At 37.5% G+C, this 20,800-nt stretch overlaps 1 protein-coding gene across 1 annotated transcript in view; it reads left to right on the top strand.

The window, feature by feature from the left end:
• The window catches only part of GBP7 (guanylate binding protein 7), a 38,859-nt gene extending 21,025 nt beyond the window's left edge, over nt 1-17,834 (top strand). Inside the window, exons 5-10 of the mRNA XM_063625354.1 lie at nt 310-555; nt 1,307-1,587; nt 3,104-3,316; nt 9,208-9,310; nt 16,036-16,229; nt 17,086-17,834. Of these exons, the coding sequence (XP_063481424.1) occupies nt 310-555; nt 1,307-1,587; nt 3,104-3,316; nt 9,208-9,310; nt 16,036-16,229; nt 17,086-17,304 (1,256 nt within the window). The 3' untranslated portion in view covers nt 17,305-17,834. The remainder of the gene's footprint in view (nt 1-309; nt 556-1,306; nt 1,588-3,103; nt 3,317-9,207; nt 9,311-16,035; nt 16,230-17,085) is intronic.
• The last annotated feature ends 2,966 nt before the right edge of the window (nt 17,835-20,800 follow it).

Here is a 20,800-nt window from a genome sequence, read left to right as displayed (position 1 = left end):
TTAAAAAATCGTCAGTCTACCAGACATCATACAGTGGCTGAGGAAACAAACCACAAATTCCTTCACTTGAGGTGGATGCGTTCCCTTTATTTCCAGAAGTACCTTTCTGACTCTGCTTTGTGCAGAAATTGACTTTTCATACCTTAAGTAGATTAGCGTAAGTTTGGTTGCATGAGAGATTTAGTTACATAGAGTAGATTCACAGACACAAGAGACTGTAGTGATCGATGGAAGGAACTTTGGAAATGAAAATCTTCAGGCTCGCTTAAAACCTGTTCTTCAGTAGTCACTTTTTCACTAATTCTGCAGGCAAGAATCCCCAAATCCAAAATTCTAACAAGCCCAGGGAGTGGATCAGGCATTTCTTTCCAAAACGGAAGTGCTTTGTCTTTGACCGGCCAATAAATGACAAAAAACTCTTACTCCATGTTGAAGAAGTACCAGAAGACCAACTGGATAGCAATTTCCAGACGCAATCAGAAAACTTCTGTTCTTATATCCTCACCCATGCAAAGACCAAGACCCTGAGAGAGGGAATCCTTGTCACTGGAAACCGTGAGTCTATTTCTCTATATGGGTGTTTATTGAGGCCTACTGTATCTCAAAAACTAGTAAACTAAGCTTATAAGCACGAACAACTGGTAAGGAGATAACATCTATGTTATGAGGTGTGGGATAAGTGAAGGATATTTTTCCCAGTGAGGGTATAAAAGCTGTATTGTGAATTTATACAAAACAGAAAGTAAGTAGCATGTCATGAGTTTCTGCAAGCCTATTGAGATTTTGAGATACGAAATTCAGCGTAATCTTATAAACAAAGCTGGCTTCATGAACATGTTACCTGTGCAGTCTTTTAGTGCTATGTACAGAAAAGAGCTTCTCACAGGGTTTGATGTTCTGGCACTGTCTTAAGTGTTTTTATAAAGGCACCTGCATTTACATTCAGAATTATGACCCACAAATGATATAATTTACTTTGCTGAATAAATGCTTTTAAATTTTTACTTCAGCAGAAAGGTATTTTTTTTTTCAAGAAACCCTTGCTACATATTGTTTGTGATTAGTAATTAACTTTGTAATGTGCTGATCTGGAGAACAAAATAGAATAAATAGGAACAACAGTGATGTCATCGTAAGAAAGTGACTCCATAAAAAGTAGTAGTAGTAATAGTAGAATTGAAAGAAGGAGAAGGAGGGAAAATTCATGTTAAATGGAATTTTTTCTGATTTTTAGAATGCTGATACATACCACTCGTAAAACAATGAGTGAAAACTTTCTGTTACCTAAATTTCCTAAATCATTCAGGGCTAGGGATGCTGGTGGAGACCTACCTGGATGCCATCAACAGTGGAGCAACTCCTTGTCTGGAGAATGCAATGGCAGTTCTGGCCCAGCATGAGAACTCAGCAGCCGTGCAGAGGGCAGCCAACCACTACAGCCAGCAGATGGCCCAGCAAGTGAGATTCCCCACAGACACGCTCCAGGAGCTGCTGGACGTGCATGCAATTTGTGAGAGGGAAGCCATTGCAGTCTTCATGGAGCACTCCTTCAAAGATAAAAGCCAGGAATTTCAGAAGAAGCTTGTGGTAATCTGTCTTTGTATTTTTTTTTCTTGATTCCTGCCTTTCTGGAATGATACTTATAGTCCACCTTTTTAATGCCATGGTTCATCTCCTTCTCGTGGTAAAGAGAGCTTGGATTATTTTATGTGACTGAATTTAATGGGCTACAGTGTTTTATTTTTCTAAAATTTGGGAAATTTATTAATTTTCTATTATGCATAAGAAATTATGATTGTAGCCCATTTAACAACACATTTATACAACATACTAACTACATTTAATAACAATGTACTGCATTCTTGAAAATTACTAAGAGAATAGTATTTAGAATGACAAATATTTGAGTTTATATATATGTTAATTAGCTTGATTTAGTAATTTCATAATCTATACAAGTTAAACAGAATTCTTGTACAGATTATGTTACATTTCAAAATAACATGATGTAAGCATTATACATACAGAATTTTTTTTATTTTAAAAAGGTAAAATAAAGAAGCACTTGCCTGACTCTGAGTGTGGAAAAATGCCTAAGCTCACAGCTGCGTAAGTCAGAAGTTCTTTTTAGGGCACCTGTGTGCTCCACTCAGTGTATCACAAGCTGAAAACAAGGTGTTGATTGAGCTTACTTCTTACCTGTATGCTCAGGGGAACCTCTCTCCATCTTCAAGTCAGCAATAATGCATCAAATGTTTCTCTTGTTTCTAATCTCTCTGGCTTCCTGTTCTGCCTCAAGGTAAACAAAAGAGCTCTGCTTTCAAAGAGCTCATGTAATTTGGTAATTCTTAAATACTTTCTTGAGTGTACTCAGTACTACTTGAATACTCTCCATTTCTAAAAGTCAACAGATATCATATAATGTTACCTAAACACTGGAGTACACTCCATCATATTAATAAGCCCAGAGACTATGGAGAGTGTGGAAACCTCGGAGGGGAAATCCTGAGGGATATCTTCAATCTGCCGTTGGCACTGTTATTGAATAGCCTTCTTTCAGTCTGTCTATTACCAGTCCACAAGTGACAGAAATCCCTTAGTACATATTGAGAAAACCCAGATGCAATCATAGCTTACAAGTGTAAGCAAAAAAATAATAATGTTCCCGTATCTTCACATTTTAAGATCCTTTTTGGAAGAATTTCAAAAGAGTTCCAAGCTCTGTTCAGGGTACAATCAAGTCATTACTGGGATGTGATTATACCAGAAGGGTTGATTTTCTGTGTGCACATTTTATCCATAGCAATCCATGTTCTCTAAGGACACTACTACTGCCACAACTGAATTGTCCCTTGCTTGTTGTTTATAGTTAGATCACTGTTAATCATACTTTTGCTGAAGGAAAGATAGAGTTCATGAACTTTCCACAGGTCATGCAGAGAATTGATCAGAACTGGAACTAAAACAAGTCTTCTGACTCTTAGTCTACACCATAACTCAGTCTGCTCTGAGGCCATCAGACTACTTCTTCCAAGAGGATCACAGTTGGACCTTCCCTTCTAACAGCTTCTTTCTACTGTTTTTCCCTATACTTTTCTGGCAGGACACCATGGAGAAAAAGAAGGAAGACTTTGTGCTGCAGAATGAAGAGGCATCTGCCAAATATTGTCAGGCTGAGCTTAAGCGGCTTTCAGAGCTCTTGTTGGAAAGTATTTCAAGAGGAACTTTCTTTGTTCCTGGAGGGCATAATATCTACTTAGAAGCAAAAAAGAAGATTGAACAGGACTATACACTAGTGCCCAGAAAAGGAGTTAAGGTGAGGAATAAGGGGAGAAGGGGATGGATGACAGAGCATAGTCAGAGGATCTTTGTTGCCTCTTCTGAAAATCTAAGAACACAGCACCATTTATTGACAAAAAGTGAAGCATGGCAATACCTTGATATTTTAAATCTTAAAATCCACAATTATTTAGCTACTCTTACTAAAACAGAACTATTTTTTTCCAAAAGAGGATTTAGAATCAGAAGTCCGGGTGAAACAAACCATTTCTTTTATTTATCGAATAATGTGATAGTTTTTGTGCTAAGTACAGAAAATACACTATGAAAGGAAAAACTTTTGTTTTCAGAAGCTTATGGTTTTACACAAGATGGACAAATTAATACTCAATTGGATATGGTGTGATTGTGGTTATCATGTTGGTATACATTGATAGTGGTGACAATGATGGTGATGATGAAAAGAATGGTTCATAGACATTGAGCATTCATTTTGTGTATCAGGTATTATTTAAGGTGATTTTGTTGGATGATCAATTTCATTCTCAGAATAGTGTAAATTAGTTACTACTATCTTCCACATAGGCAACTGAGAAATGTTAATGCATGGAGAGGCTAATAAATTTCCTAAGATGACACAGTCACCAAGTGGTGGAGCTGATGGGCTGATCTGTGTACTTGAACGCCATTGGAAACTCAGGATTTTCCTTTTTGAAGAAACTGTCCTGTGTTCTATGATGACTATACTAATTTACATTCCTCGCAACGGTGTCTAAGGGCTCCCTTTTCTCCACATCCTTGCCAACGCTTGTTATCTTTTGACTTTTTGATAATCATCATTCTGTGCGAGGTGATATCTCATTATGGTTTTTCATTTGCATTTCTCTGAAGATTAGTGATGCAGAACATGCTTTCACATACTTGATGCCCATTTAAATGTCTTCTTTTGAGGGATGTCTGTTCAGGTCTCTTGCTCATTTTTTTAAAATCAGTTTTGTTGTATTTCGTTTTGTTGTGTTGCTATTGAGTTATATGAGCTCATTATATATTTCGGGTATTAAGCACTTATCAGATATATGGTTTGCAAATATGTTCTATTCTGTATGTTGCCTTTTCTTTTTTCCTTTCTTTGTTTTTTTATTGAGTGGTAACTTAGTCTGATGTTGTCCCACTAGTTTCTTTTAGCACTTGTTTCCTGTGCTATTGGTGTGAAATTCAAAAATATCATTGCCAAGACCAGTGTCAAGGAGTATTTCCTGGGTTTTCTCCTAGGAGTTTTACAGTCTCTGGTCTTATGTTTAAATCTTTAACCAATTTTTAGTTGACATTTGTGTGTAGTACAAGGGTCCAGTTCTCCCACCACCATTCCACCATTTATTAAAGATACTACCTTTTTCTCATGGTGTACTCTTGACACATTTTTTGAAAAGTCTTTGACTGTAAACTTGTGGGTTTGTTTCCTGGCTCTATTCTGTTCCATGGAGTTAGATGTCTGTTTTTATGCCAGCATTATGCTACTTGATACCTTTGTAGTAGATTTTGAAGTCAGATAGTATGATGCCTTTGGCTCTATTTTTCTTGTTTTGGCTATTTGGGGTCTTTTATGGTTCCATATGAATTTTATAATTGGTTTTCTTACCGCTGTGAAAAAACACCATTGGAATTTTGATAGAAATTATGTAAACCTGTAGATTTTTTTTAGATAGTATGAACATTTTAACAATATTAATTTTTCCAGTCAATGTACATGGAATATCTCTTTATTTTATGTCTTCTTCAGTTAATTTCATCAGCATTTTATGATTGTCAGTGTACAGATCTTTCACCTCTTTGGTTACATTTATTTCTAAGCATTTTATAATTTTGATGCTATTATAAACGTGATTGTTTTCTTATTTTTTCATATAGTTTGTTCTTAGTGCATAGAAATGTAGCTGAATTTGTATGCTAATTTTGTATTCTCCAACTTTACTGAATTTTTTAGTTTAACAGCTATTGGTGGACTTCTGGTTGTATTTCCAAAGGAACTAAAGTCACTATCTCAAAGAGATATTTTCACTCCCATGTTCATTGCAGCATAATTCGCAATAGCCAAGACATGAAAACAACCTGTGTCCATCCACAAATGAGCAAGTGAAGAAAATGTGATATATATGCATATCTATATGTAAATATAGATATATAAAATAAAGTATTATTCAATCCTAAAAAGAAAGAAATCCTACCACTGGCGACAACATGAATGAACCTGGAGGACATTATGCTTAGCGAAATCAGCCATTCTTAGAAAGACAAATACTGTGTGATGCACCTTTATGTGAAATTATTTAAAAAGAGTGAAAGTCGGCTAGGCACAGTGGCTCACGCCTCTAATCCCAGCACTTTGGGAGGCTGAGGCAGGTGGATCACAAGGTCAGGAGATCAAGTCCATCCCAGCCAACATGGTGAAACCCTGTCTCTACTAAAAATACAAAAATCAGTCTGGCATGGTGATGCATGCCTGTAGTCCCAGCTACTCTGAAGGCTGAGGCAGGAGAATCACTTGAACCCAGGAGGCGGAGGTTGCAGTGAACCGAGATTGCACCACTACACTCCAGCTTGGTGACAGAGCGAGACTCCGTCTCAAAAAAAAAAAGAATGAAAGTCACATTAACAGAGAGTAGAATGGGTGGTTACCAGAGGGAGAGGGGTGGGAGGAAAGGGGAGATAGTGGTCAGTAGGTACAAACATTCGGTTATAAGATGAATCAGTTCTGGATGCCGAGGGCATAGCGTGGTGACTATAGTTAAAACAAGGTACTGTATGCTAGAAATTTGCTGAGACAGTAGGTCCCTTGTGTTCCCACCACAAAAAAAAAAAGATAACTGCATGAGGTGCAGATATATTAGCTTGATTATAATAATCATTTCACAATGTATACATATATCAAAATATCATGCTGTTCCTCTTAAACATAATTTTTATCAATCAACTTCAAAAAACTTGTAAAACAAAATTAGAAATTAGCCTATATTATTAAAAAGGGAAAAATAGCAGATACTGGTGAGGTTGTAGAGAAAAGGGAATGCTTATACACTGCTAGTGGGATTGCAAATTGTAAATTCCCCTGTGGGAAGCAGTTTGGAGATTTCTTAAAGAACTAAAAATAGAATTATTATTATTATTCAACCCAGCAATCCCATTACTAGGTATACACCCAAAGGAAAATAAAACATTCTACCAAAAAAACACCTGCACTCATATATTTATCACAGCACTATTCACAATAGCAAAGACACAGAATCAACCTATGTGCCCATCAATAGTGGACTGGATTTTAACAATGTGGTGTATATATACCTTGAGACACTATGCAGCCATAAAAAGAATGAATTCATGTCCTTTGCAGAAAAATGGATGCATCTGGAGGCCATTATCCTAAGTGAATTAATGCAGAAACAGAAAACCAAATACTGCATGTTCTCACTTGTAAGTGGGAGCTAAACAATGAATACATATGTACATAAAGATGGGAACAATATACACTGGGGAATACAAGAGGGAGGAGGCAGGGAGGGAAGTAGGGTTGAAAAACTACCTTTGGGGTTCTACGTTCACTATCTGAGTGACTGTTTTGACTGAAGCCCAAACCTCAGTATCATGCAATATAGTCATGTAACAAACGTGCATGTGAACCCCATTGATCAAGTTGGGCTATTTGTCCCCACTCAAATCTCATATTGAATTGTAATCCCCAGTGCTGGAGGTGGGGCCTCGTGGGAGGTGTTTGGATCATGGGGGAAGATCCTTTATGGCTTGCTGCTGTCTGCGTGATACTGAGTTCTCTGGAGGTCTGGTCATTTAAAAGTATGTGGCACCTCCCCCCCACCACTGTCTCTCGCTCTCTCTTGCTCCTGCTTTTCTCATGTGACATGCAAGCTCCTGCTTCATCTTCCACCAGGAGTAAAAGCTTCCTGAAGCCTTACCAGAAGCCATGTTTCCTGTAAAGCCTGCAGAATTATGAGCCCATTAAACCTCTTTGCTTTATAAATTACCCCTGAACTTAAAATAAAAGTTAAATAAAAAAAATTAAAAGTAGATCCTAACTCTATACCTAAATCATTATTGCTCACTCACCCTAAAACAGTAGTGTCCAAAAAACGATTTTAAATTCAGATCAGATAAAAATAAATAGCTACTTGTAATCCTCCTTGGAAAGATATGTGTATCAAATCTGAGTATGATTTTTTACTTCATAAGTCCCTACCAGTTAAACAGAAAAAAGTGCTTAATTCTGAACTGCAAGGTCTTTTGCATTCTCAGAACCAAGCCTAGTACAGGTCAGGTAATTTCACTTATCTGAGTTTCAATTTCCTCACAAAATGAAAAGAAGGTGACTGTTTAGTATTTAAGATATCAAAATTCCAAGTGTTGACAAGAATATGAAGCAACTGGAATTCTCACACATTGCTAATTAGGTATAAATCAGAACACCAATTTGGAAAACTGTTTGGTTTTAATTGCTAAAATTGAAAAACAAATACCAAATGACCCAGCAAATCCATTCCTAGACATATACATTGACTTAAAAGACTGGGACAGAAACGGTCACAACAGCATCATTCACAATAGCACCAAACTGAAATTTTACCCTAATGTCCACCAACAATAGAACAAGTAAACTAGTGTATTCACATAATGGCGTACTATATCACAATGAAAATGAATAAGCTACAATCACACAATAAGAAAAAAAATTACCCAGTCTCAGGTACTTGTAGCAATGCAAGAATGGCCTAACACACCCATGAATCTAAATTTTTTTTTGAAAGAAGAGAACAAGGAAAATAACCATCAAAAAATGCCTAGGTCCTTCCTTCTGTGATGTGCCCCACCCACCCAAATTTCGGCTAAGGTATTTATGCCTCTTTTTCCTTCCCATGTGTGACTGTTAAGTCTATGCAGTGTTGTATTTTCCTTGATTGGTAATTTCCCATTTTAGACAGCCATGTTACTCCCTTAAAGTTTCAGATTCTTACAGTTTCTCAGGCCAGGTACAGTGGCTCACACCTATAATCCCAACGCTTTGGGAGGCCAAGGTAGGAGGGTTGCTTAAGACCAGGAGATTGAAACCATCCTGAGCAACATGACAAGACTTCCATCTCTACAAAAATAAAAAATAAAATTAGCCAGCCGTGGTGGCACACATCTGTAGTCCCGGCTATGCGGGAGGCTGAGGCAGCAGCAGTCAGCCCGGGAGTTCAAGGTTGAAGTGATAGTACCATTGAACTTGTGCTTGAGTGACAGAATGAGAAGGTCTCAAAAAAGAAAAAAAAGTTTCTCAACTGTTTAATTTTCCATTATATTCACCACTACTCCTGTAAATAGACTAAATAGTTACCTGTTCGGTCTTTTTAAGGTTTTAACTTTTTAAACTAAATTTGAATACATTGTTTACTTTTAATGAACTATTATCAACATTCTTAACAGTGATCAAAAGTAAATAAATAAATAAATAGCCTAGAAAAGCTTCCAGCGAGGTAAGAGCTATTAGGTAAAGTATCAATAGATGTTATCCTAATTTGAAAAGGGTAGACAGGCTTCCAGGCAGAAGAAAAAAGAAAGCAACTAATGCAAACTATGGAGGATGTGTGTTTGTAGAACTGCATAGAAATCTGGTTGTCTGCACTGTGGGGTGGGCGGTGAGCAACATCCCTGGGAGAAGAGGCTGGACAGGCAGGAGGGAGGCTGCTACACAGGGTTTTCATGTCTCAACAAAGAGCTTGGACTTTTTGTTGTGGCTGTGGAAGGAAAGAAACCACTGTGGAATCTTAAGAATAATGTGAAGTTTACAAGGTTAGATTTGTGGCTTTGTTGAACAATAATTTCCTCATCACAAGACAAGATTTGTGCTGCCTGACAGGTCTTTGCTCCTTCTTGGTTCTTCAGGCAGACGAGGTCCTCCAGAGCTTCCTGCAGTCACAGGTGGTTATAGAGGAATCCATCCTGCAGTCAGACAAAGCCCTCACTGCTGGAGAGAAGGCCATAGCAGGTACAGGGGCAGGGCTCAGCTCTCAGGTAAATGGGTAAGTTCTTGCAACACTCTCTTGATGTTCAGAAAAAAGGATTTTCCTTATACCAGGAGCCTTCTTCTCATAGGGAACACATGCTGTGCTAAAACTGAAAATAACAAGGGGAGTTGGGATTGAACATCCAGCCACTCAGTTCCTTCCCACAACATTCTTAAACATGCTCTTGCTGACATGGCTAGTGAGAGAATTCAGAGATTCTCAATTCCCCACCTTGGTGCTTTTTTCAAAGTCATTTTGACTTCTGAACTCAGGAGAGTAGAACTCAGACAAGACTGTTACTTTTTTTTTTTTTTTCCAACTTTTATTTTAGGTCCAGAGGGTACACAAATAGGTTTGTTACATGGGTAAATTGTGTCATGGGGATTTGTTGTACAGATTATTTCATCACCCAGGTAATGAGCATAGTACCCAATAGGTAGTTTTTCAATTTTTACCCTCTTCCCATCCTCCACCCTCAAGTAGGTCCTGGTGTCTATTGGTCCCTTTGTGTCCATGTGTACTCAATATTTAGTTCCCACTCATAAGTAAGAACATGTGATATTTGGTTTTCTAGTCCTGCATTAATTCCCTTAGAGTATTGACCTCCAGCTGCATCCACAGTGCTGCAAAGAACATTATTTCATTCATTTTATGGCTGTGTGGTATTCTAAGGCATATATGTACAACATTTTCATTATCCAGTCCACCACTGATGAACATTTGGGTTGATTCCATGTCTTCGCTATTGCAAATAGTGCACCGATGAACAAACACATGCATGTGTCTTTATGGTAGAATGATTTATTTTCCTTTGGGTATATACCCAGTAATGGGATTGATGGGTCAAATGATAGTTCTGTTTTAAGTTCTTTGAGAGATCTCCAAACTGCTTTCCACAGTGGCTGACCTAATTTACCATCCCACCAGCAGTGTTTAAGAATTCCCTTTACTTGGCAACCTTGCCAGCATCTGTTATTTTTTGGCTTTTTAGTAACAGCCATTCTGACTGTTATGAGATGGTATCTCATGTGCTTTCTATTTGCATTTTTCTAATGATTTGTGATGGTGAGAATTTTTTCATATGCTTGCTGGCCATATGTATGTCTTCTTGGATAAATGTCTGTTAATGTCCGTTGCCCGTTTTTTAATGGGGTTGTTTGCTCTGTTCTTAATTTCTTTAACTTCCTTATAGATTCTGGATATTAGACTTTTGTCGGATGCATAGTTTGCAGATATTTTCTCCCATTCTGTAGGTTGTCTGCTTACTCTGTTGATAGTTTCCTTTGTTGTGCATGAACTCTTTAGTTGAATTAGGTCCCACTTGTTAACTTTTTGTTTGGTTGCAGTGGCTTTTGAAGTTTTCATCATGAAATCTTTGCCAGTGCCTATGTCCAGAATGGTATTTCCTAGGTTTTCTTTTGGTGGTTTTATAGTTTTAAATTTTACGTTTACATCTTTAACTCATCTTGAGTTGATTTTTGTATATAGTGAGAAGGGGTCCAGTTTCAATCTTCTGCATATGGCTAGCCAGTTAACCCAGCACCATTTATTGAATAGGGCATTCTTTCTCCATTGCTTTTTTTGTTAGCTTTACCAAAGATCAGATAGTTGTAGGTGTGTGGCATTATTTCTGCTTTCTTTAAACTTTTCCATTTGTTTATGTGCCTGTTTTGTTTTGTTTTGTTTTGTTTTGTTTTGTTTTTTGACCAGCACCATGCTATTTTGGTTATTGTAGTCTTGTAATACAGTTTAAAGTCAGGTCGTGTGATGTCTCTGGCTTTGTTCTTTTTGCTTAGGAGTGCCTTGGCTACTCCGGGTTTTTCTGTTGTTGTTGTTCCATGTGGATGTTAGAATAGTTTTTACTAATTCTATTTTTAAAAAGTCATTGATAGTTTGATAGGAATAGCATTGAATATGTAAATCAATTTGGGCAGTATGGCTATTTTAACAACATTGATTCTTCCTATCCGTATGCATGAAATGTTTTTCCATTTATTTGTGCAGTCTCAGATTTCTTTCAGCAATGTTTTATAGTTCTCATTGTAGAGATGTTTCACCTCCCTGATTGGCTGTAAACCTAGGTATTTTATTCTTGGTTATTCACAATGGCTATTGTGAATAGGACTGTGTTCTTGGTTTGACTTTCAGCTTGGACATTATTGGTGTGTAGAAATGCTACTGATTTTCGTACATTGACTTTTTTATCCTGAAACTTTGCTGACGTTTATCAGATGGAGGAGACTTTGGGCAGAAATTATGGAGTTTTCTAAGTACAGAATTCTATTGTCTATGAAGAGAGATAGTTTGACTTCCTCTCTTCCTATTGGATAACTTTTTTTTTCCCCTTTGCCTGATTTCTCTGGCTAGGACTTCCAGTACTATGTTGAATAGGAGTTGTGAAAGTGGGCATCCTTGTCTGTTTTTGGCTCTCAGGTGAAATGTTTCCAGCTTTTTCACATTCAGTATGATGTTGGCTGTGGGTTTTTCGTAGATGGCTCTTATTATTTTGAGGTATGTTCCTTTGAGGCCCAGTTTGTTGAGATATTTTAACATGAAATATTGAATTTTATCAAAAGCCTTTTCTGCGCCCATTGAGAAGATCATGTGGTTTTTGTTCTGAGTCCCGTTCATGTGAGGAATCAATTTATTGATTAGCATATGCTGAATAAACCTTGCATTCCAGGAATAAAGCCTAATTGCTTTTTAATGTGCTGCTGGATTTGGTTTGCTAGTATTTTGTTGAAGATTTTTTCATCCATGTTCATCAGGAATATTGTCCTGCATTTTTCTTTTTTTGTTGTGTCTCTGCCAGGTTTTTAAAATCAGAATGATGCTGGCCTCGTAGAATGTATTAGGAAAGATTCCCTCCTCCCTATTTTTTTTGGAATAGTTTAGTAGAATTGGTACCAGCTTTTCTTTCTATGTCTGGTGGAATTAACTATGAATCTGTCTGGTCTAGGGCTTTTTCTGCTTGGTAGGCTTTTTAATACTGACTCAATTTTGGAACTTGTTATTAATCTGTTCCAGGTTTCAATTTCTTCCTGGTTCACTTTTGGTAGGTTGTATGTTTCCAGGAATTTATCCATTTCTTCTAGGTTTCTTAGTGAGTGTGCATAGTGGTGTTCCTAATAGTCTCTGAGGATTTTTTGTATTTCTGTGGAGTTGGTAGCAATGTCCCTTTTGTCATTTTTTATTGTGTTTATTTGGATCTTCTCTTTTTTTGTTCTTTTTTAGTCTAACTAGAAGTATATCCATCTTATTTATTCTTCCAGAGAACCATTGGTTTCATTGATCTTTGGTATGGTTTTTCTTGTCTCCATTTTGTTCACTTCAAGTCTGATTTTGGTTATTTCTTGTCTTCAGCTAGCTTTGTGCTGGGTTCACTTTTGTTTTTCTAGTTCCTCAAGGTGTAATGTTTGATTGTTAATTTGAGATATTTCTAACTTTCTACTGTAGTCATTTAGTGCTATTAACATTCCTCTTAACACTGCTCTAGTCGTGTCTCAAAGATTCTGGTAGATTATATCTTTGTTTTCATTAATTTCAAATAATTTATTTCTACCTGAAATTCACTGTTTACCCCAAAATCATTCAGAAGCAGATTAATTAATTTTCATGAAATTGTATAGCTTTGAGAGATATTCTTTGTATTGATTTCTATTTTTACAGCACTGTGGTCTGACAGCATTGGCAGGATTTGGGTTTTTTTTTTAATTTGTTGAGAATTGCTTTATGGCAGAGCAAGGAGTCAATTTTAGAGTATGTGCCATGTGCAGATGAGATGAATGTATATTCTGTTATTGTTGGGTGGAGTGTTCTGTAGATGTCTGTTAGGTCCATTTGGTCAAGTGTCAAGTTAGGTCCTGAATATCTTTGTTAGTTTTGTGCCTCAATGATCTGTCTAATATTGTCAGTGGAGTGTTGAAGACTCCAGCTATTATTGTGTGGTTATCTAAGTCTCTTCATAGGTCTCTTTGAACTTGTTTTATGAATCTAGGGTTCTCTAGTATTGGGTACATACATATTTAGTATAATTAAGTCTTCTCATTGAATTGAAACTTTTATCATTATGTAATGCCCATCTGTATCCTTTTCGATCATTATTGGTTTGGAGTCTGTTTTGTCTGAAATAAGAATAGCAACCCCTGCTCTTTTTGTTTTACATTTGCTTGACAGATTTTTCTTCATCCCTTTACTTTGAGCCTATTGGTGTAATTACATATGAGATTGGTCTCTTAAACATAGAAGAGAGTTGGGTCTTATTTCTTTATGCAACTTGCCACTCTGTGCCTTTTAATTGGGGTGGTTAGCCGTTTTACATTCAAAGTTAATATTGATATGTGTGGATTTGATCCACACTTGATTGTGTTGTTGCTCTGTAGTGTCAATGATCCATGTACCGAAGTGTGCTTTCGTAGTGGCTGATAATGGTCTTTCATTTTCATGTTTAATGCTCTTTTCAGCAGCTTGAGTAAGGCAGGTCTGGTGGTAACAAATTCCCTTAGCATTTGCTTGTCTAAAAAGGATTTTTTTTTCTTATGAACCTTAGTTTGGCTGGATATGAAATTCTTCCTTGGAATTTCTTTTCTTTACAAATGCTGAATATAGGTCCCCAGTCTCTTCTGGCTTGTAGGGTTTCTTCTGAAAGTTCCACTGTTAGCTTGATGGGATTCCCTTTGTAGAAGACCTGCCCCTTTTCTCAAGCTGCCTTTAATATTTTTTCTTTTGAGCTGACCTTGGAAAATCTGATGACCATTTCATATGTGTTGGGGATGGTCATCTTATATAGGATCTCACAGCGCTTCTCTGATTTCCTGAATTTGAATGTCAACCTCTCTAGTGAGGTTGGGGAAATTTTCATGGGCATTATCCTCAAATATGCTTTCCAAATTGCTTGCTATCTCTCCCTCTCTTTCACGGGCGCCAATGAGTCATAGGTTTGGTCTCTTTACGTAATCTCATATTTCTCTGAGATTTCTTTCATTCCTTTTTATTCTTTTTTCTTTATTTTTGTTTGACTAAGTTGATTTGAAAAATGGGTTTTTGAGCTCTGAGATTATTTCCTCATCTTGGTCTATTCTACATTTAATACTCTGTATTATGAAATTCTCGTAGCGTGTTTTTCAGCTCTATCAAATCAGTTTGGCTCTTTTTTAAAATGGCTATTTCATCTTTTAGTTCTTGAGTCATTTTACTGAATTCCTTCAATTCCTTGGACTGTATCTCAACTGTGTCCTGAATATCGATAATCTTCATTGTCATCCAGATTCTGAATTCCATGTCTACTATTTCAGCCATTTCAGTTTGATTAAGAACTATTGCTGAGAAGCTAGTGGACTCATTTGGAGGTAAGGGACACTCTGGTTTTTTGAGTTGCCAGAGTTCTTTCACTGTTTCTTTCTCATCTGTGTGGGCTGATATTCCTTTAGTCGTTGAAGTGTCTGTTTCTTTCATGGGGTTTTTGGCTTTTATTTTATTTTATTCTCTTGAAGATTCAACTGGTATAAGTTGGGTTCATTTGATCGGGTTTTTTTTTTTTTTTTTTTTTTTTTTTCTGGATGATTTCAAGGGGCCAAGGCTCAGATGAGCACTCCTGGGCTGGGGGCTTGAACATTAGTAGTCTGGGACCAGGCCCGTGGCTTTGTTCTCTGGCCCCTCTAGGTTAAGCACCTGCTGTGCTGCAGGGGCCAACTTGGTCCTGGTTAACGGGCAACAACATGCTGATGAGGAGTGCTGGCAAAAGTACTTTCTCAGAGCAGTGGCAATGGGGTCCAAGGTCGTGGGTAAGTAGCAGCAGCAGGGCAGTAGTGCTGCAGGTTCTGTGCACGTGCATTGGTGGTGGCAGGTTGACAGGGTCTGCACAGGTGTGTGTACCAGCAAAGCGGTGGTGAGAGGCTGCAAGCGAGTGTGTGCCAGCAAAACAGTGGGGAGAGGGTGCATTGAGTGCACACTGGTGTGAGCCCATCTGCTGAAGCTCTATGATGGTTAGGTAGGGTATGTCAGCAAAGAAGATATGGTGATGGCTGCTGGGAAGTGCTTTGGTTAGGCATCTGACGTTGCACTTTAAGTGGATGCAGCCAGGCAGGGACCATGAGAGAGGCTAGCAGACTGGGAGGTGCTCAGATCATACTGGACCCATCCCACAGGCAAGATAGCCCAGTTCTATCCAGGACCAATAGTCGACAAAAGCCAAGGCCACTTATTTGGGCATGGCAAGCCTTGGGGTATGGGAGTTCCTGGTTGTGCTCCACTGCAGCCATTCCTGTGCCAAATATCTAGGCTCCACACTGGCCAGAGTCCTGTCCCTACCAACTCTCCAAGCAGCTCTCTTTGCCACCTCAAACATCTATGGGAGTTGTGGGGTCTCCTAAAGCTAGGATTTCAGAGGTCCATGGGGAGAGTGGGCCACTTCGCACCAATTTACCTCACCCCTTCCCCAGGAGCTGCTCAGGATTAGGAACGAGTCTTGGTGCTTGGCAACCTGTGCAAGGTTCCCGGCTTCCTCTCCTTCAGCCTTGGGTCTGCATCCTTCCTTCATCAACTCTCAATGCCTTCCTTCTGAAGTCCTGCTTGGAGTTTATCAGTCTTCTTTATGGTCTGGTCTCTCAGTGGGAGAAGATCTTCCTGACTCCGTCTACTTAGCCATGATGATTCTTCTCCCACCTGACTATTATTTTCTTCCCTCTGTAAAACCTCTGTGGAACAGCTAAGCAGGCTAAGAAGGAGGCAGCTGAAAAGGAACAGGAGCTGCTAAGACAAAAACAGAAGGAACAGCAGCAAATGATGGAGGCTCAAGAGAGAAGCTTCCAGGAAAACATAGCTCAACTCAAGAAGAAGATGGAGAGGGAAAGGGAAAACTATATGAGAGAGCTGAGAAAGATGCTGAGTCACAAGATGAAGGTGAGTCTGGATGAAGCCTGGCAGTGCTTGAGGCACAATGCCAGTTCCTCAGTTAGGGAAGGGCCAAAATTTTAAACTTAGTCAAGATTCCAGAAGGAAACACAAAAGGTATATATTTCACTTAAATTTCAAATACATATGAATTCTACTGAAGCCTGTAAGTTTACAAGACTCCAGCACTTTCTGTCGTGTTAGACTTTGGAGAGTACACATGACATCCCCCAGGGTGCCGGGCTGCTGTTTGTGGTGATTATAGGATGGTCTCACTGTGCCCCAATTAATTAGGACCTTAGGCCACCAGCCCTTAGGATTCTTGGCACAACCATCAAAAGGACCCAAAATAGATCCATCTGGATGAAAGTATCAGATTTGGCTTGATATGAAATGATACTGAATGATCTCAAATTGCTCCATTTGTTTCTGTATCTGCCTGACTCATCCTATACAACTAGAGTAAAATATATTCCTTGTCCCTACCTGGAGCTTGACAACCAGTGTTTTACACAGGGTCAGCAGTCCCCATTATTTGCTAGATGAGCATGGCCTTGCTATATCAGTGGAAAGGGGAATCAATTAGAATTAAATCTGCATTCCCTCTCAAAGGGCATTCATTGTGCTGGAACAAAATTCCTCCCCACCTCCAGTGAGATGGTGCTGAGGAAATGTCACAAAGGTGTAAATCATAGATACTCCCATTATTTAGGTCCAGTCATCTGGAAATGTCAGACAAACTCATCAAAGATTTTCTAAGATGTTAGAGAAATGGACACGTGTTTAACTAATGAAATTGTTAAATATAAAACTTAGACTCTTAAAAATTGGGGATTTTCAAAAGTAGGCTCTTTTACTTTCATAGGTCTTAGAAGAACCACTTACTGAAGGATTTAAAGAGATATTTGAGTCATTAAATGAAGAGATTAATCGACTGAAAGAAGAGATTGAAGCAGCTGAAAATGAACAGCCCTCAGTGTTTTCACAGATTCTCGAGGTGGCTGGCAATATATTTATTGCAGCACTACCTGGGGCTGCTATGCTAGTTGATTTAGGGATGAAAATTCTTAGCTCATTTATGTAATAGGCTGAGAAATCCTGGTAAGAAAATTATAAGCTGAGGTTTCTTTTGTTAAAATGGTATAACACTGTTGCTCATTTTAAAAGTATATGTGTTATTGCATTTTCGTTTAAGAAAAGTTTAAAATTAAAAAGCAAATTTCAAAGAATATTATGGCCTGAAGTTCATAAAAACAAACTTAATTTTGACTGAAGTAATAATTAAAAGAAATGGGGAACAAGTTAGAAGATAAAATTATTCCTAGAAAAGATTTAAGTAAAGCAAAAGGACAAATGGTAAGATAAAGAAATTATTTTCAATTAATATTATAGTCACAGAGATAATTTAAGTTATAATTAGCTCTTGCAAATCAGTGAGAAGAGAGTAACACCACATATTTTAAACAGGCAAAAATATGATAATAAAAATGTTTAATTTTACTGACAATAAAAGTTGTGCAAAGAAAAACTATGAGGTTCTTGCTTCAATTTATCATGGGCGTGAAAGAACAGTTTGACAGGGCACTGAGCTGGCAAGGGTTTAAGGATATTGTCAGTGTCTCATATTTGCTAGTGAGAGTGTGAACTGTTGGAATCATATATGAAATATTTAAGTGCACATACCTTTGACCTAGCATTTCCACATTTAGAAATCTATCATATAGATTGATTTACTCAAATTGAAAATGGTATATATAAAATAGTATTTATGTTGTGACATTGTTATAATGCCAAAAGACTGAAAAAAACATTAAAGTCCCTCTTTCAGGTACTGATAAGGGAAATCTTGGGAAACACTCATAAAGGAATACTCTACAGCCACTAAAATGAAGGGAGAAGCTCTATTTGAACTAACAATGACAAGTCTCCAAGATGTATCATAAGTAACAAAAAAAAAATGATGCAGGAAGCATGTATAATTACTACCACTGAATTTAGAAAGTAATAAATGTGTGCATATATTATTATCTCCTTCTGGAAAAATAGAAAATAATCTAGTATAGATGGTCACAGCAGGAATGAACCTGAATAGTTGAGGTGAGAAATTAGAAGATAACTCATTTCACATCATATATTCTTCTGTGCTTTTATTTTTTTATAAAAATTGATTGCATTAATGTTATATTTATTATCTTTGTTGAGTGCTTTAGGTTAACAAATACAGATTTCATTTAGTTCTTACTATAATCTTGAAAGGCAAATGTTATCTTCAGTTTATGGACAATAAAAGGAAGATAGTGAGATTAATCTATTTGCCCAAGATCATCCGTTAGGTTGCCAAGTTATGACCTCAACTTGTATTTCATAACTCCAAATCCATAACATAGACTTTATTATCAAGGACTGGAATAATCAGTCTTAAACTGAGTTGTCAGACATATCAAAAGCGAAACAAAGAGAAGATTGTCAAGATGAACACAAATATAATATACTTAGTTGAAAAAAAGGATACATTAAAGGATTTTAAACTACTTATAAAGTCTTACTTTCTTGTATTCCATATAGGGAGCTCCATTTAGTTATAAAGAATTGCTGCCACAGCATGGATTTGATCTTTGATCTAATTTGTTCAAGATTTTGGGAGGCCAAGCAGTGATTGCAAATTCTTATGAAAATCTCTTGTTCTTTCCTCTTCCAAGGCATTATGAAGCCAGAAAGAAGCTCCTCTGATGTGTGCACTCCAGAAGTCTTTCACTCTTTTGTCAATATGGTTTTGTCCCACTCTCTTGAGTCTTTCTATGCATTTGTCCTCTTCACGCAGGCAGCATTAACCAGGGTGACCTCAGCACCATAGTAAATTACATTCTATTGTAACACCTCTACCAGCACCGCAAGCACGTAGCCTCCACCTCCATCCAGCCTCTCAGGGAGCCGAAAGCAGTTTCTACATACTAATCCACCAAAAAAAAATCATACTTCGTGATCTTCTGTGCCTTTAATATTTTATATGAACTTATTATTTATATGTATTCAAACATAGATAAAAACTATTATTAAAATTAAAAAGGAAATAATAATGAATGAATGGGAGAGTTCCCATGATAGGAAGAAAGTGATTAATACCACTAGAAATAGCATAAGTCAGCTCAACAGGAAAAGCCAGCTCATCAGAACAAGGAACTAAAAAGGGCACAAGACATGCATCCTAATTTCATTTTTATTATGACCTTTCAATAAAGATTTCAAAGTTTATTCCAAAGTATACTTTCAGATACAAAGTCCCCTGGGATGTTGCTTGGAATGGTCTCTAAATGCTGTCCCATATTTATAAAGATGATGAAGTAGAAGGAAATTTTTTTTCAACTCAACATTTTAGGAATTTGCTTTGGCTTTCTAGTTCTCAGTACTTGAATGAACTCGAATGAACTCCTTGTAAGTCCATAAGCTGTGCATATTCTCTTGACTGAGGGCCTTTGCAAAAGGGGCAAAGATTTCTTAAAACCCTGCTTCCTCACCCTATATCTGTTATTTCTCAGCTCCCACTCATCCTTAAAGTGTCCTACTTCCTAACTTTCCAAGGCTGGATGAGATGCCCTTCCCGGTTTTGCCCTGGCACCATTTTGTCACTCCTACCATTGAAGTTTTTATATAATTGTAACATTGAAAATGCCTATTTACACCCGTCTACCACCTTTGATCTCAGGTGCTAGGTCTTCTTCATCAACTTAGGTTTAGTTCCAAGCACAAAACCCACCACATAAGCTCAGGTGTGAGCTAAGTACATAAGCTACCCTCCAATATGGCCCCAATTTACCATATCCTCACCGTATTCCCAATTTCTAGAGCTCTCAAAATAAAGGACACAATTTTAGAAACTAGTGCAGAAGGGAGTCACTGAATTAGAAAGAACATGCACACTTGTCTGAATTTACCCTGTTCTCTCCGAGGGACTGGACACCACATGGCCCCTGTGTTCCTCAAGTTTCTCACCTATGATAATCACCCTGGAATGAACTTACTGCCTTTGGCTCACAGGGCAATTGGAATGTTTAGCATAGTGAAGGAAGGGCCAGAAACTTAGAAAAAAGGGCTCTTTTAGCTAATAAACAAGTATTCATCTTTATTTACCCTTAGACTATACATAATTCACAAAGATTCAGTTGTCCCTGGAGCTATTTTATGGTTCCCCGATATAAATGATAGATTTTATTGTTGAGAAGAAAAAAAGCAGCTGATTTCCTAGAATTACTTCTATTTTGAAATAACCCTGCTCTACTTTCACTTTCAATGTCACCAGTATTCACACACACACACACACACACACACACAATCTTACTCTCTTCTCTCATTGTTTATTTTTTTCTCTTTCTTTTAGAGACAGCGTGGAACATAGATATAACGTGATATTAATTAAATTGATTTTTCAAGTTAGAATCTCACATAATGACTTGCTAGTTTGAAGTTGCTCAATGGTTTTAGTTAGACATTGCTTAATCTCTTTCTCTTTTTCCTCCTTGGACAAAAGGAATAACAAACACCCCATATTTTGAAGCAGTATTGTGTTGTTTAAATAATATATG

This window comes from Symphalangus syndactylus, chromosome 12, assembly GCF_028878055.3.
Source record: "Symphalangus syndactylus isolate Jambi chromosome 12, NHGRI_mSymSyn1-v2.1_pri, whole genome shotgun sequence".
NCBI classification, from domain to species: domain Eukaryota; kingdom Metazoa; phylum Chordata; class Mammalia; order Primates; family Hylobatidae; genus Symphalangus; species Symphalangus syndactylus.
The sequence above is the reverse complement of the archived record's forward strand: the minus strand, read 5'-3'. Positions and strand labels throughout refer to the sequence as shown.